The 16,983-nt window shown below is 27.7% G+C and overlaps 4 protein-coding genes across 5 annotated transcripts in view; 2 read left to right on the top strand and 2 right to left on the bottom strand.

Annotated features, from left to right (window-relative positions):
• The first annotated feature begins 2,483 nt into the window (after nt 1-2,483).
• On the top strand, nt 2,484-5,604 carry LOC106790342 (conserved oligomeric Golgi complex subunit 8). 2 transcript variants are annotated; one of them, XM_014755156.1, is made up of 10 exons: nt 2,484-2,650; nt 2,851-2,922; nt 3,041-3,165; nt 3,235-3,510; nt 3,616-3,829; nt 3,905-4,065; nt 4,145-4,420; nt 4,518-4,706; nt 4,796-4,951; nt 5,039-5,604. In XM_014755156.1, exons 1-10 carry the CDS (start codon nt 2,596-2,598, stop codon nt 5,399-5,401), a joined length of 1,887 nt encoding a protein of 628 aa, XP_014610642.1. In that variant the 5' UTR covers nt 2,484-2,595; the 3' UTR covers nt 5,402-5,604. The 2 variants fall into 2 exon arrangements, with proteins under 2 accessions (XP_014610642.1, XP_014610643.1); XM_014755157.1 differs by having other exon boundaries at nt 2,505-2,650; nt 2,854-2,922.
• A 191-nt stretch (nt 5,605-5,795) lies between these two features.
• Nucleotides 5,796-8,364, bottom strand: LOC106790336. Its single transcript, XM_014755149.1, has 3 exons — nt 6,976-8,364; nt 6,605-6,853; nt 5,796-6,466 (listed from the first exon to the last, which is right to left on the bottom strand). The coding sequence occupies exons 1-3, from the start codon at nt 7,697-7,699 to the stop codon at nt 5,982-5,984; spliced, it is 1,458 nt and encodes a 485-aa protein (XP_014610635.1). The 5' UTR covers nt 7,700-8,364; the 3' UTR covers nt 5,796-5,981.
• A 478-nt stretch (nt 8,365-8,842) lies between these two features.
• On the top strand, nt 8,843-12,510 carry LOC106790339 (ATP-dependent RNA helicase DDX24). The gene is made up of 9 exons (XM_014755153.1): nt 8,843-9,393; nt 9,746-9,987; nt 10,206-10,351; nt 10,470-10,762; nt 10,848-11,070; nt 11,129-11,240; nt 11,609-11,726; nt 11,830-12,007; nt 12,146-12,510. The coding sequence occupies exons 1-9, from the start codon at nt 8,970-8,972 to the stop codon at nt 12,414-12,416; spliced, it is 2,007 nt and encodes a 668-aa protein (XP_014610639.1). The 5' UTR covers nt 8,843-8,969; the 3' UTR covers nt 12,417-12,510.
• Nucleotides 12,511-12,692: 182 nt separating this feature from the next.
• Nucleotides 12,693-16,983, bottom strand: part of LOC106790340 — a 16,968-nt gene continuing 12,677 nt past the window's right edge. Inside the window, exons 2-5 of the mRNA XM_014755154.1 lie at nt 15,052-15,195; nt 14,595-14,896; nt 14,166-14,422; nt 12,693-13,822 (exon numbers count right to left, since the gene is read on the bottom strand). Of these exons, the coding sequence (XP_014610640.1) occupies nt 13,060-13,822; nt 14,166-14,422; nt 14,595-14,896; nt 15,052-15,195 (1,466 nt within the window). The 3' untranslated portion in view covers nt 12,693-13,059. The remainder of the gene's footprint in view (nt 13,823-14,165; nt 14,423-14,594; nt 14,897-15,051; nt 15,196-16,983) is intronic.

The following is a 16,983-nucleotide window of genomic DNA, read 5'->3' as shown; positions in this document are numbered from 1 at the left end:
TATATATATGTATAATTATATAAATATGTACGCACGTAAGAAATTATACTTCTTTACCGTACGAATATTACTTCAAAAATAATTTCAATTTTTCCCGCGCATCGTAAACATCGACAACTTCGTGGTGTTGATTTTTCGGTCGCATCTAACGTCACTTTCTAAAACGCGCCAAAAGAAGAAATATAACTTCAAAAAGATTCACATGCAATGTTAGATCGTATCAGATAATAAACGATGATTGTTTAAAAAGTTTTGAACTTAACGTGATAAGGGTTGAAATGTTTAGAACCTATGTTAAATTCAAGACTTTTCAAACCCAATCGTCATGAGTTTAGTCGACAAAAAAGTTTGGAAAATATATTCATTACAAATTTCGTAATGTCTGATTTTTATAGACAAATGTAAAATAAAATAGTCAATTAAATATTGTTGATTAATTTCTAATACATTTACTCGTCGTCATAATAATTAATGACACACGATTAATGAATAAATTCATATTGCTTTTTTTTTCTTTTATCGCAGAATATAAAATCATTTCGATTTTTGTTTTTCTTTCTGAAAATTTATAGATTCGTGTTTTTAGAGAAATAATAATAATAATAATAATAAAACAAAACATATCTAAATCTTTATTTTCTCAAGGATTTTCCTTAGAATCTTCAAAAGTCGAAGGTCTACAAAGGCAAAGGGCCATAACCACTTAAGAAAGCTTTCCCCCCTTCTCTCCCCCCACCCCCCACCCCGAACCTTTTCCAAACGGCAAAATCTGCGTCGTGAGAAATAAGCGGATTTCCTCACCGATGGAGTGCCCTCTCTCTCTCTCTCTCTCTCTCTCTCTCTCTACCTACGTTATATCTTTATAAATGGAAGCACTTCCAGGTCCTCGAGATAAGGACACCTCCATATTGCTCAAAGGATCTGCAAAATTATGCTTACACTATGAAAGCGAAAGAGGTTATGATAGATCCTTGTAATAAATCGTTTCAATATAAAATACGATGAAAATATACCTTTTTCAAATCTAACATCTCTCTCTCACTTACCCTTACTATGATAGATTTATTCTTTAAAAAATAATATTAATATAATGAATAATATATAGAATTAATAATTGATATAAATAATATTGTTATATAAGATTAAATAAGATCTAGAGAAATAAATAAATATTATTAAATTATATTTTAATGTTAATTTAATATGAAAGTATGTAACAAGTTAATTGCCAGGGGAAAGTTTGAAATCTTGTCAGGTAATGTGAATAATTCCTGGCGTTAGGCAATGTAAACAATGTCTTACCAACCAACTTTTCTTTGCCATTTTCTTAACCCTTGCAAAACGAATTATTACTCAAAGAAGTATTCTACGCGTAGATAAAAGAGTGTACTTTAATTTAATATAAGAATCATTCAAATCCGTTTACGAAAAGTATAAAAAATATTAACCGAAACTTTTCTAAGAAATTGCAAAGATGCACAATTTACTGCATTGCATTCTCAGACATTTTCTGAACTTTACATGCTAAATTTATAACTCAATATGGTATTCTACGTGTAGACAAAAGAGTGTACTTTAATTTAATATAAAAATCATTAAAATCTATTTGCTAAAAGTATAAAAAATATTTGCCGAAACTTTTCWAAGAAMTTGCAAAGATGCACAATTTACWGCATTGCATTCTCTGACATTTTCTGAACTTTACATGCTAAATTTATAACTTAATATGGTATTCTACGTGTAGACAAAAGAGTGTACTTTAATTTAATATAAAAATCATTAAAATCTTGTTGCTAAAAGTATAAAAACATTTAAACATTTCTTTGAAATCAATCGTTGAACTGAATCATTGTCCTGTATATAATTTCTTTTATTAAATATTGTTTATATGCATTTACGAAAGTTGTGCATACGTATAAACAAAAATAATATTCGTAATAGATACATTTTAATGTTAAACTTTATTTATTTTAACGTTCTTAAAATTTTACATACATATATAATTGTTTAAATTATATATAAAATACATTTGATTTAAATAAATATTATATTGCACATAAATACGTCGTTAAAAGTTTATTATTTATTTATTGATTTTATTTTTAATAGATGTTAATTAATATTAACATTTTCAATGTAAATTTTGATAATAATTAACAAAATCTATCCCGAACATTTGATCTTTCATTATGTAATCTAACTTTGTAAATTAAATTATAATTAAACAAATGTATATATTATAGTTAATAAAGCGATTGCACACTCGTTGTAAATCCTGGTTCCATCTAAATGCTATGGGGAGAATTAAAACTATATAAAGTTATGGTAAATATAAGCATTGATCTTATGATATATTAATAAATCTACTTATGATAAAGAAAGGTATCTGTGGCGACATCTGTGTAATAAAATATGAAGTTAAGTGCATTTAATGGTAATGCAGAAAACTGTAAATTAATTCTTTTTCTCACTGATAGGTGACAGTACTAGTATCAATCTGCCAAGAAATGACAGTAGATTGTAAAACGTGTGCAAATTCTCTAAAAAATAATTCTTCTAATATTATGAATAAATAAAACTGTCATAAAACAAAGTATGGATCTAGACACTGAGAAAGTTATAAATCTTGTTTTCCCACAAGGAATACCAGGTAAATCATTGGAAACTTTTATTTCCTATTAAATCTTGATATTTATTTTCTTTTTTTTTTCTAATAAACTTATTAGATTTAATATTATACCTATTGCATATAAATATATATAGATATATATTTATATTTCACAATTAGAAATAATAGAAGAAATTTGTATAAGTTTACTTGATCTTGTATATTTCTTAAACACTTTATAGAAGCATGGAAAAATAATTCAAAATTTGCCCAATATCTATCAAAACTTGGTGGATTTGATGTTGATCAATTAAGTAAGTTTCATTTAATTATTTTATTAATATAAATAATATATTAATAATATATATATATACATATCAAATATTCAATATATTTTCCATGACATTATTAACTATGCCTTTTAAATTATAGCCATAGAACCAGACCATTTATCGGATGAAAGAAAATCAGTGTTAGAAACTACTCAAGAATTAGTATTTGGAAATTATAAAACATTTATATCAACCGCAGAAAGTTCTAGAGAAATATTTAAACAGGTAATAATATGAATTATATTATAATCAATCTTGTTGTTTAATATAATAATTGACCAATAATGTTTTAAGTTTAATGAGACCGAAATACGGCTCGATAGGCTGGTGCAAAAAATTCCAGAATTTGTGGAAAAGTGCCAAACATTTTGTGATACTTCTAAAGATATCAGCACGCGTAGAAGAATAAATAGTTTAACGTTAACAAGAAATGCGGAGTTACTCGAGGTATTAGAGATGCCACAATTGATGGAATCCTGTTTAAGAAGTAATCAGTATAATGAAGCATTAGAACTTTCTCAATATGCACGTCAATTAGGAGCAAAGCATGGTGATATTCCAATAATAGCGGTATGTAATACGAATTACTCATTTATTAAATTGATTAACTCTATGAAACAATAAATAAAGAATATTAATATAATAACTGATACATTTTATTGAATAATCATATAGTCTATAGTAGCAGAAATTGAAAGTAGTTGGTCTGGAATGGTTGGACAAGTTGTTGGCTCGCTTAGAGGAGATTTGCCACTTCCAAGATGTTTGCAATTAGTAGGACTCTTACGTTCTATGGATGCCTTTACAGAACCTGAGCTACGTATCAAATTTCTTCAAGCGCGTGATAGTTGGTTACAAAGTCTTTTAAATGATATTCCAAAAGAAGATCGTAAGTTTTCTATTATTATATGTGTATATATAAATAATTAATAATTGATAGTAACTGTTATTAAAATTTTTACAGCTAATCTTCATATAACAAAAACTATAGAATTATCTAGGATACATTTGTTTAATATTATAACGCAATACAGAGCTATGTTCAATGATGATGAATTAATAATGCCTGGTAGAGATCCAAATATAAATGAATCGGCTATATTTTATCACTGGTTAGATGAAAAGGTATACTTTATGTTTTTTATTTATAGCTTATTAATTTTTTATAATTGTTAAACTTAATAACTTTTTATTATATTAATAGATAACACAGTTCCTTACAACATTAGAACAAGATTTACCAGGTGTAACATCTATAGATTCTATTTTGGGTCAGTGTACATATTTTGGTTTATCGTTTGGAAGAGTTGGTGCTGATTTTACTGGACGAATGTCTGATATATTTGTAAGAATAATTGGAGACAGACTCGAATTAGCTATTAGAAGAACAACAAGAAAATTTGAAAAGGATATGGAAACATTTACATTAATTAATAAACCACAAAGAACTGATATTAAATCTGATACTGCTGGTAAATCTGTATGTATATTGTTCTACGTTTATCATTGCATTTTAATTATTATTATACAAATATTTTCAAACTTACAATGTAACGCTATTATATTATTTGACACAGGTAATTCCTCCGGAACAGCTTGTAGAATTTTATCCATTAGCTGAATATTGTAATGGATTAATTTCTGCATTTAATGAATTGAGACCTTGTGCACCAGTTGCAATATCCACTATGTGTACTAAACTTTTACAAGAATCACTACATTCTGTAGCTAAAGCGATGTTAGTTTTTTATAAACAAGAACAACAGGTAGATTATCGTAAATACATTTTTGTCACTGACGTGTTTTTTTTTCTATTTTCTTAAGATTTCATATTTTTTGTTTGTTGTTTATATAGGCATTCGCTGCCGTAGAACGTGATAATATGGTTAGATTTGCAGAATGTTTAAGCGAATATTTAATTCCTTATGTACAGTATTGTATACATACTATCTTTCCACCAAATCAAATCTCAATACATTTGGGAATTTCGGAAATCGTATTACAGCAAGAGGTATACATATATATATCAAATATTTTCTATTTCTTAATAACATAAATATAAAATGAATAACGTTACTATTAATATTTAATATTACAGGGTATTACATATTTGGATTATAAAAGCATACTAGAACCTGTACTATTTTTACTACCACCTACTGCGAGTTTAAAAGCTACTATTGTATCTAAACTACCTTTATCTACCGCACAAGATATCTTAGATTCAACACAAATTTCTACAAATTCGGAAAATTCTTCGAAAGAAGCTATTACTATGTCAATGCAGAAAATGAAAATAATCGATACTAAAAAAGTAAGAGAAAATAATATGAAAGATGAAAAATCAAAGATAAAAAACGAAGTATCTACGGAAGAAGATATTGGAAAGAATTCAATGGAATTATCAGAAAACATTCCGGCATCTATAAATCCTGATTTAAAACAGGATAAATTATTGTAAGTAAAAAAAAAAACAAAAAGAATTGAATTATGTGCTATTTTGTGCTTAAATAATATAAAATGTGAGAGAGAAATAAATCATATTTTTATTTATATATATTTATTATAAACAATACAAATTCATTCAATGTGAATGGAAGTATAATATAATAATTTGATAAATAATTCAAAACAAACATAAATAATAACTCATTATTTCTTTAAATATTATTACGAACATAATTTCGCATTCAATTTAACATATAAGAATTATTCAATAAATTTCAATATTTTTGATATATTCTAATATGTGTATATATATATATATTATGAGTATAATGAAAAACTATAGAAAACATTCATAAATATATATATATATATAAATAATAAATAATACAAGAAAACAATTAAATAAATATAAATTCAATTTGTGATAGTAAAGTGTATCAAAAGATATTACACGTATCTTATTTGAACAATTCGAAATGTATACGCGATGCAAAATATAATGATCACAATAATATCATTTAATTTCAGAAAGATCAAACGATCATTTGGTTGATCTCAAAAATATTATCTCGATGAAGATTAAATTTATCAAATTACGATGATTCCTCAGTTGATAAATAATAATTACCGTCTCTTCCTCTTCTGTATTTTTTAGATTTTAAATTTATACAGCTTTTAATTTTAACATTAGGATTTTTGTTTAACGACGACGAAGACGTCGAAGTTAAGGAATAACAATCGTCATTTTTATCATTCTGACGCGAATGTGATATTTTATAAGATTTATTCATTTTTTCTTTGGCATTAAATTCGTTGAATGATTTTTCTTGGAGATCATTATTACTATCACTGGATTTGCATTCATACTTATCTCTCTTCTTTATCATCCATTTTCCTTCTTCGTATTTTCTTTTGTTTGATTTCGAATGATCATTTGGAACGTAGATAATTTTGTCAACATTAATAGGTACAGATTCCGATTCTTTATTTAAAGTTCCACTAATTCTACACACTGGTTTTTTTGATTTGAATAACTTCAAGTGATGTCCATCGAGACGATTAAACACTTCTAATGAATCTGTTTAATAAATAATCATTTACTATACTGTATGTTACTTAAATATATAGTTATTGATTGATTTAATTCGTAAATGTGAATGTATTACAAAAAAAATGTCGGATGAACAAAATATGATTTCAATGTGTGAAAACTCACCGGCATCATCACTTGTCTTCTCATCTGTATCAGATTTTTCATTATTAAGTATACGATTAACGCTGGTTTGATAATGTTGTGGAAATTCATCAGAATGATTTTTCACGTATTTATCCCATAATATACCGGCATATTCCGATGATACTTTATAATCAGATGGCCATTTATCGTATATCGTATTTTTCAACAAGTTTCTTTTCCATTTTGTTCGTTTTGATGGTGGATACGTTTTAATTCGATTTGATCTCTCTAATAGTAAAAATAAAATACTTATACTCGCATTTGTCAATTTGTTAAATAATAAAATTATTAAAATAAATAAAAAAAAAAAAGAAAAAACGTATTAGTATAATTTAGCATAATTTAATTACTTAAAACAGGAGAAATATCAATTTCTTTGTTACTTTCATCCAAAGAGATCTGAATTTTGTTGATACTTTCATCCGAAGAGATATTAATTTCTTCATAATTTTCTTTATTCGCGATAATACTTTGTATCGAAGGATGATAATTTGATTTTCTCGAAATTAAAGACGGCGAAAGTAGAATATTATCGTGATCATTATAATTAATATCACGTATACGTTCCGGATTTTCAAATAATTTACACGTAGATTGACATTGTTCTTTTACTTTTGTAGATATGTTTTCTAATATTTCTGGTATATTCACGTTTGTAGATTTGTCTTTTAATATTTTCTCTACTTTCACGATTTTCCTATTTTTGTCGATTAATTCTAGTTCCGATTCGCTATTAGACGTTCCCGATACGATGAATCTTCTTCCTCTTTTATTAATACATACAATTTTTGTATTAATAGGTTTAGTTTTGGAAAATTTTTTTTTACGTTTAATCTTCTTATTATTATCAAATGTACGTCTTTTAATATTAGTTTTATTTTTTAACTTTACACTGTCCGACGAGGTACACTTTACATCCGAAATCGAACATGAACTAGTATCAATATCACGTTTTATGGGAGTACTGCTAATAACTTTAGTTGCCTTTGCATACATTTTCAAATGTAAAATGAAATTCTTCGATGTTATCTTTACAACGGTTAAATACGATTTGACTTCATCTATATCGAACATTATATTATATTACAATCATACGAGTTTTGATTTCCTTTGTAACACAAGTTTTGACCTTTGGTAAAAGTATAAATATATATATATATATTTATGTATTCACTAATAAATTTCTAAGAATATCAAATTCTATGAAAGAAAATCGAATGTCGTAATTATTATTTGTGAAAGAAAATATTATATAATTTTCAAGGAATATTTGTTAATCGCACATCCTACACGCCAATTATTTATATTTCTTTATATAACGTAAAATAATTATTAATTTTAACCTGAAATTATAATCGTATTTGTTTATACACCGACTTCAAAACGTTTCACATGAATTCATTCAAATAAACAATTGCAAATAATTTAGATAAAAATGATTTCATTGTAATTATATATTCGATACTTAAGGGGAAAACCCTACTTTTTTAAAATGGGAAGAAAGGTGGTAGTTTTCGGGGATGTTTTTTAAAGAAAATAAAATAAAATGATTCGTCTTTTTAAAACTTTTAGGATAATTAAATATACATTTTAAAAAGTATTTTATATATTTTTAATAGACTGTTATTAATCACAGTCTTTCGATGATAAGAAATTATCGATGTATATTGTGTTAGAAGAAACTTAGAATAATATTAACTAATTTAGTTTAAATCTGATTAAACTAAATTAGAAAACAGAAAAACTGATTTGATATTTAGAAAAAAAATTCGACATATTGTAATGAAGCGTTTGTTATTAAACTTGTGTATTTAATCTCGTCGAATTATAAACATTGAAGACTTTGATAAGGTTCATTTTAAATTTAACGTTTTATTAAATTAAAATTAAATTAAATTATACATTAAATTGATTTTAATTTTATTCAATTAAAATAAATTAATCAAAAAATAATCTAGTTTTTGTATGCAATAATATAGTATATAATAAAAGTAGTAGTTTACTGCATACAGGGTACTAGATTGTAAGAAAAAAAAGATAATAATTAAAACAAATATTCATATTAGATATCTAATTGTTTGTTTTTAAATGTATATAAAATTTAATTATACATCCACGTTGTGTAAATTAATTACTATTAAAAGTTACTAGGAAATAAAAAAGTTTAAAAAATATTGAAATTCTAGTAACATGGCTAGGCCGATATCGGTAATAGTAGTGTTCTACCTTTATCTTACCGACCGAGATCTGATGATGGTTCTACCGGGTGTCGTGTTAAATAATGACGCTACTAGTTAGCTTGTTGTACAATTGCCACATGTTATTTCATTCAGTTCATGTTTGAATGGTGAATTGTTTTTTAAGCAGACAAAAAAAGGTTAAGGATAAAAAATCAAATATGAAATTAAAAACTAAATCAAGGAAAGAGAAAATTTTGTGCGAAAACAAAGATAATGATAATGAAAGAAATATAATCGACGTTTCTGCATGGAGTGCACTTGGTACACCAAAGGAAATAATAAAAGCTTTATCTGATGAAAAGTTTTATACTCCAACAACAATACAATCTTTAACATTGCCACCAGCAATATTTGGAAGAAGAGATATTCTTGGAGCTGCTGAAACTGGCAGTGGGAAAACTTTAGCATTTGGTATTCCTATTTTAAATGGTATATTAGAATTGAAGAAGAAACATTTAAAAAGAAAACAAGATGATCGATTAGAAAATGAAAGCAATGAGGAAGAATTGGAATATTCCAATGATGAAGGTAACAATATATATCTAGTTGATTTCATTAATAAATTGACAAACTTCATTTAATTCAACCCTTTGCACTCAATGCACTTTTGGATAAATACAAAAAATCCTATTGTTTAACTATTAAATTAAATGGATATCTTGGAATTAAATTCTAAAGAATAAAATTAATAATAATATCTCTATATATATTTTAACAATAAATAAAGAATATGTATATGAAACTTATCAAAATAATAGTATCACTTAAATTTATCAGTTTTTGTATATTACGATTAGAAAAGTACAGTACTCTGGTAGTTAAAGTACAAAGGTTTAATGTAAACATAACATTTATTATATTACATTTAAATATATTCAAGATTCCAATGGGAGTGAAAGTTCTGATGAAAGCGAGGAAGAAAGTGAGGAAGAAATAGAAGAAAATTTTGATAATGTCGATGGGATTGGATGTGTACGTGTGATACATAATGTAAAAATGGAGGAAGAAAAAACGAATTCTTTGCAAAAACCACTTTATGCATTGATATTAACACCAACAAGAGAATTAGCTATTCAAGTAAAAGATCATCTTGTTAAAGCAGCCAAATATACTGATATAAAAGTAAGAACAATTAGAATTAAAAATAAAGGCTTGAAATTATTTAGAAAATAACTATTACGATGAAGATAATAACTGTAATCAAAGCAGATAAATGTTGATATTTTAGTTATTATTCACAACTGTCTTAACATCAGAATTAATAAATGTTTTCAAGACCTTTCAAAAAATCAATTAATTTATATATTTATACATTAAAATATAAATTTTGTTTAATGCAGATAGCAGTCGTAGTAGGTGGCATGGCTGCTGTTAAACAAGAAAGACTTTTAAGTAAAGGTCCTGAAATAGTAATTGCAACTCCAGGAAGATTATGGGAATTGATTCAGCTTGGTAATGAACACCTAAATCAATTGAGTTCTATTAAGTATGTTTATAAATATAACACAATATTAATTTCAACATTATATAGTTATTTTCTCTTTTTTTTGACATATAATCATTTTAATAAGCAAATAATAAAAAAATGTTTACGCGTATAACAGATACTTGGCTATCGATGAAACTGATAGAATGTTAGAGAAAGGACATTTTCAAGAATTGCAGGATATAATTGAAAGAATTAATGGTAATGAAAAGAAAGCGCAGAAAAGAAAAACTTATGTATTTTCTGCTACCTTAACTTTGGTTCATGATATTCCTGATTATTTACAAAGGAAAAAGAATAGATCTGGGAAAAGTAAAATATTCAAGCTTACCTCTGGTCAGAAATTACAAAAGATTATAGATATGTTAAATATAAAAAATCCCAAAATAGTTGACATCACAAGAGAAACTGGTAAAACAAATTATTAATTAAAAAAATAGATATATATATTACGTATATTGAAAAGCGAATAATAATATTTATTCTTATGATTCAGGTACTGCTACGAATTTGACGGAATCTAGAATTGCATGTACACTAGATCACAAAGATTATTACCTTTATTATTTTTTAAAAAGACACACTGGAAGAACTTTAGTATTTTGTAACAGTATCGGTTGTGTCAAACGTTTGGCTACACTTTTTAATATATTAGAATGTAATCCTTTACCTTTACATGCCAACATGCAACAAAGGCAACGTTTAAAAAATCTTGAAAGGTAAGAATTAACTAAATGATATTTAATGACTTATTTTTATCTAAACAAAATATTCTAGATTCCAGGATGATGAGAATGGATTATTAATAGCAACAGATGTAGCTGCGAGAGGATTAGATATTCCTAATATTGAACATGTAATACATTACCAAGTTCCTAGGACATCTGAGGTATATATTATATGATTAATAATTGAGAATTTATACGTCAAAATGATTAACTCTACAAAACAAAAAGTAGAGATAATTGATAAAATTATACATGCATTTTCCTATCGTTTATTATTAAACGGTTATAAAAAATGATGATTGACCATTTAGGTGATATTAAACACATAATTAATTATCTTAAAAATAAATTTCTCTAATAATTATTAAAGCGTTTTCTCTTTTTTTTTTTTTTTTTTCGATATAATGAAATTTTAAAATATATTCTAAAAGTAAAGTTTGTTTTTTTTCTTCTTTTTCATTTTGGTTTTATGAATGGCACAATTTATATTCTATTATAAATTGTCGTAATAATAATTTTTTGTTTTCAGAGTTATGTGCATAGAAGTGGTAGAACTGCGCGAGCTGAAAAAGAAGGAATAACAGTTCTTATGATGGAACCATCAGAAAAACAGAATTATAGCAAATTGTGCCAAACTCTAGGTCGAAGTAAGTTATAATGAATATTATATCATTATAATATAATGAATTCTTTTGATTACCGGTTAAAATTCAATATGATCTTGTATTATTATCTTTTTTTCTTTTGTAGCCGAAGATATACCTACATTTCCAGTGATAGATAGACTGTTAATGGCTGTAAAAGAAAGAATCGATATTGCTAGGGAAATAGATAGTTTAGAATTAAAATGTAAAAGAAATAACGTGCACAAAGGTTGGCTGCAAAAAGCAGTAGAAGATATGGATATTATTTTAGACGAAGATCAACTGTAATTATTACTTTCTTTTTTATTATTATTATTATTATTATTATTATTATTATTTTCGAATATTTTCTTTTATTTTCTTTTCAATTTTTTTATTATATATTCCTGATCTCATTCATCATTCGTATTTTCTTTTTTTAGTGAAACAACGATGGAAACCAAGGAAATGGCAGATCTGCGACGTTCGTTAAAAGCAAGAAGAAATAAATTAACGTCTCTCTTATCAAAGCCATTATTTCCGAAAGGATTTTCTGGAAGATATCCTGACAGTAACATTAATTACAATTTAGATCATGGCAATTCAAAAGCAGTCGACGTAATGAAAAAAGTTATGGAAGATAATCCGAAGAAACGAAAAAATGTGGTCGATTCTTTGAAAAGGAAAAGACCGATAAAGAAAAGAAAAATATAGGATTACAAATACATACGATTTGTACGAAGATTAATAAGAGAGAAAAAAGAAAAATAAAAAAAAAAAAAAATAATAAAAAGAGGAACGTCGAAAAAATTTATTTGTGTTATTTCCACGCAAAGGTGATAAGAAAGGAATTATTAATTTTAATCGATGTGTTATTTTTACCTTTGAATTACAAAAATCGCATTTCTTTCTTTTTTTTTTTCTCTCTCTTTCTTTTTTTCTTTTCCTTTTTGTATAATTATACATCGAGCGATTTGCAAATAATTTTTAATACAATGCGCGCTTTTTTTTTTAGATAGCCATCCTTACAATTAATACACTTGGTAAAATGTTTATGTACAAAATTATATATCGGACATGTAATTAAAACTTAACGCTCAAAGAATTCCTACTTTTGCGCAAATATAATACAAATTGTAATGTAAAATAACTAAGAAAAAAAAAAAAAAAAAAAAAAAAAAAAAAAACAAAAAGAGTACGACGATCGGTGCGATATCGATCACGAAAAAGCACAGCCCATCTAATATGTTTTCTAAAAGAAACTTTCTCCGATATTTTATAATTCCAGAGAAAAGTTAATATATATATATATATATAACAATGCGCTATCATTGTAATACAATAATATATCACTTCATCAAAATATTGTATTGTAAATAACATCGTCATCTGTGCTAATAATGGAATCTATCTGATCGTTAATTATTATCGAATTAATATATCTTTCTTTGCGAATTGGATTTTGTTCTTCCAACGGTGGGTCGCTACCCTTAACGATGATCTTAATACTAGCCATGACGTGACTTCCAGGACAATTTTGTATCTGAACAGTTGTATTATTGTCGCATATTTCGGCATAAATCTCATCGGTTTTAGGTTTGGTTGTTGGTTGTGGAAGGGGTGGAAGTGGCGTCAGGCTGTCACGAACGCGAGAATAATTCGGTTGAAGTTCGACGTTCGTTGGTGGAACCTCTAATACACTCGTTGACACCGATCTTTGTACAGGTTGTTTAGTTGTAGAGTCAGGACGACTCTGTCGAGAGGTAGTTTCTGGTTCCAAACTGGAATAACGTTCCTGAGAAGATTTCATAGCAACTTCTGGTCTAACTGCGAACGTAAATGAGGCAGATTTTTTAGCAGGATTTCTGCTACGACCACCCTGAGCAAGTTTAGAGATCCTTTCCAGAAAACCATTTCCAGAATTTTGCCTAGTCCTACTTCTCTCCCTGACAGTTGTCTTTTTAAGTTGCTCCAAGCCGTCCCTCAAACTTTGAAGTATCGGTCTCGTTTCTTGTTTCGGTTTGATCTTTTTCAAATGCATCTCTTTTAAATTCTCCGTGCTTGGATGTAATTTCAAAGGTGCCACTCGTGGTTCCGTTGCACGATCTCCAACTGCTCGGCTAAAGTGGAAGAACCAGTTAAGCCACGCTCGGTACATACATTTGCGAACGCTTTGCATCTTTTTAATGCAACAACGTTCGTCGTCGTCGTCGTCGTTCTATGTGACATCGACGTATATGTCGCATTACTATGAACCTAACTTTTGCATTTATATTAAAGAATTTTCCCACGTACATCCTTTATCACCGTTTATCTTATTAGATTCGAAAAGAAATGCTAAATGCGTTTTAAACAGTCATTAATGTTTCATAAAAAGAGAAGCTGTTCTTTTATTTGTATTTTTCTATCATTTATTACTACTACTAATCATTGAATTGGATAAAGGATTATGATATATTTTACCTGCACGCGGCAAGGAGTCTTTGCATTTTAGGTGATGCCAATAATCTTGCCTCTGATGGATAACCTAATCGTGCCCTCCTCACTCTAGGTGCACCATTACCAGATACTACCAATTCTAGCATTTCTGGATTATGTACTGGCCTTTCTGGAACTATACATCCTAAAACAATTGGACCACGCGTAGATGATTCTAATTGCATCAGACCACCATATTCTCTTGGTAATGGAACCGGCAGTGGACCTGCTATCAGTCGTACCTACGAAAAGTAAAAGTATTTTTTTGTCAATTTCAACAAAACGAACGAACAAGCAAACATACAAATGATTCCAATTGAAATTGGATTGAACAAATAATTGAATAATTTGATAATTACAAGGAGGAAGGGGAAGGGGGTGGGCAGGGGGTAAAAGACAATAAATGAAATTTACTCTCAATGGTAAAGGCCTCCTCGCAAGATGATGAACTTTATATAGAACTGCATCGCTTCCCGTATCCATACTTCCATTTTGACAAATTGCATAAAATTCACCCCTAGCTGAGAGGGGTGCAAATACTTCTCGTCCGTGTGGATCCAAACATTGTGCGTATTGATCCCTCTCCGAGGATCCACCAGAGATACCGAAACTAACTGAATTACATTTTCTCGTATCTTGAAAAACGGCTATCAGTCGTAGTATCTCACCTGCCCTTATCGTTGTTTTCGTATAGTGAGCACGAAGATTTCCATTTTCTAGGATTTTAATATTAGAAAAAACAAAAAAAAAAGGGAGGATAAGTAATACACCATATTGAAATATTTTTAATATCTCATAGAATGTAAAAGTCTAATATGAATTAGGAATTATATTATAAAAGAGAAAAATGAATAAACAAAAACTGAATTACCCATTTTCGAGTGCGTGAGTGTATATGCTCTCAATGGGGCTGCCAAAAGGAAAGCTGGTACACCGGCTCGTACCAAAGATTCTACCCTTCTGTAAACTCGCGCACTACCTGTTGTATTGTTGCCGGATATCACAGAAAACCATCCTACGAAAAAAGACAAAAAAAACAAGAAAGAAAAAAGAACAAAGAAGTACGACCAACACAAATATGCAACAAATTAAATATTTCTACGGATTTGAAAAGATCTTTTTCTTTTTTTTTTTAATACATAATTTTTTAAATTTCGTTCAATTACCTTTAAACGAACAGAATTTTCTTACCGGCACAGTTAACAACGCTTTTCAAAATGTTTCATTAACTTTAAGTAAAAAAACAAAACAAAAAACAAATAAGAATAAATAAAATAAAGAAACAAATATTTGATTAAATGAAATGTACCTCCCATTTTTATTTACTCTATTGTCTGTTTAATTTTTTTTTTTTAAATTCACGATAGGGGAATAGGTATGCAGGGGGGAAAGGGTGTCTGTAGGTTTAGTGTTAAATTCATCTTAGAGAATTATAAGCAAAAAAAAAAAGAAAAAGAAATAACATTATACGTTGCACCCCATAGATTAAACGATTTGAGTTATACTCGAGTCGGTAAATACAGATGGAAAAAGAAAAAAAAAAGAAAAGAAAAAATAAAAAAAAATAAAAGGAAGAAGATTCGAAAAGACACACAGTAGTCTCTTCTCGAATTGGTTGGCTGATCGAAGGTCGGCCGGTTCTTTTGGTCGTTGTTAATTGATTTAAGAATGTCGGCTTGATGGTCGAATGCACGCACGCATGCACGCATGCACGCGTGCACGCGTGCGTGCGTGCGTGCGTGCCCTTCGTTCAACCTGATCTTTAAGAAACACGGTTCTCCTCATCCTTATCCTCAATCCTAAAACCTTTTTCTCTCTTTTTTCGCATACCACCGTTCTTTTTCTTTTTAAGAAAACAAAAAAACAACCCCCCCTTCCTTTTTCTGTTTCTTCTATTCTTGTATCGAACGTACAAGGGTTAAAATAGAACAAATACATATATAGAAAGATGGAATGTGTATTTGGTTTACAAGTAAAAAAATTCGAAACTAAATTTAAACAATGTGGTATTTTATATACAAAGTAATAATTAAACCCCTTTACTCTATGTATTTTTTTTTATCAATTACATATTAACCCTTTTGGTACGCGTTTTATTTATCTTTTTTTTTTTATTATATTATTTTAATATTTATTCGAAAAAATTTATATAATAATAATAATAAATATAAAAGATTTGTTGTTTATTTTTGTTTCAACTTTTTAATCAAAACTTCCAAATTTTATATTTAACATAAACAATATTATGATACGTTTTTATAAATTAAAGTATATATAATAATAAAATACTTGTCGTGTATGTGTGTGTGTACATGAATTTAATGAAATTATTTAATGAAAAAAAAAAAGAAAAGAGTATATTTGAGAAAGAAATTGTTCTCACGGAATTTCTCGATGACACGATAACGTTTTAAATTAATAGAAAGATCTTACAAATAGTGAGAGACGAATCGGTCCGGAAAAGAAAATGTGTTGTAAGGGAATAGGTAACCATCCCTTGCACAACATTTACACACGGCCTTCCTCCTTTACTTTCCATTTCTATGGAAGTGCATCCGACATAGTTAACGCGATTGTTTAAAAGCACCTTTCTGTGTTCGTAATTACTAAGATCGTAGTAGCATCCGCTTGGGAAAAAAAAAGGGAAAGAAAAAAGGAAATTAAAGAAAAAATAATTACCACGGAAAAATAAACATTAGTTTAAGACGTTGATAAGTGAAAAAGTTATTTGCCTTTTTTTAATATGCTAATAATAATGAAATATATATATATATATATGATATTTATTTAATGATTTAATAAT

This window comes from Polistes canadensis, unplaced genomic scaffold (genome assembly GCF_001313835.1).
Source record: "Polistes canadensis isolate GaletaPanama2010 unplaced genomic scaffold, ASM131383v1 scaffold_231, whole genome shotgun sequence".
In the NCBI taxonomy this organism is placed as follows: domain Eukaryota; kingdom Metazoa; phylum Arthropoda; class Insecta; order Hymenoptera; family Vespidae; genus Polistes; species Polistes canadensis.
Note: the sequence above shows the minus strand (reverse complement) of the source record. Positions and strands in the feature narration are given on the sequence as shown.

Coding starts and splice junctions, on each gene's coding strand:
- LOC106790336 (XM_014755149.1), bottom strand. CDS start 7,699: ATGTTCGATATAGATGAAGTCAAATCGTATTTAACCGTTGTAAAGATA. Junction 6,854..6,975: donor TGATATTTCTCCTGTTTTAA/GTAATTAAATTA, acceptor TTTTACTATTAG/AGAGATCAAATCGAATTAAA. Junction 6,467..6,604: donor GAAGACAAGTGATGATGCCG/GTGAGTTTTCAC, acceptor TTTATTAAACAG/ATTCATTAGAAGTGTTTAAT.
- LOC106790339 (XM_014755153.1), top strand. CDS start 8,970: ATGGTGAATTGTTTTTTAAGCAGACAAAAAAAGGTTAAGGATAAAAAA. Junction 9,394..9,745: donor GGAATATTCCAATGATGAAG/GTAACAATATAT, acceptor AATATATTCAAG/ATTCCAATGGGAGTGAAAGT. Junction 9,988..10,205: donor CCAAATATACTGATATAAAA/GTAAGAACAATT, acceptor TGTTTAATGCAG/ATAGCAGTCGTAGTAGGTGG.
- LOC106790342 (XM_014755156.1), top strand. CDS start 2,596: ATGGATCTAGACACTGAGAAAGTTATAAATCTTGTTTTCCCACAAGGA. Junction 2,651..2,850: donor TTTCCCACAAGGAATACCAG/GTAAATCATTGG, acceptor AACACTTTATAG/AAGCATGGAAAAATAATTCA. Junction 4,066..4,144: donor ATCACTGGTTAGATGAAAAG/GTATACTTTATG, acceptor TTATATTAATAG/ATAACACAGTTCCTTACAAC.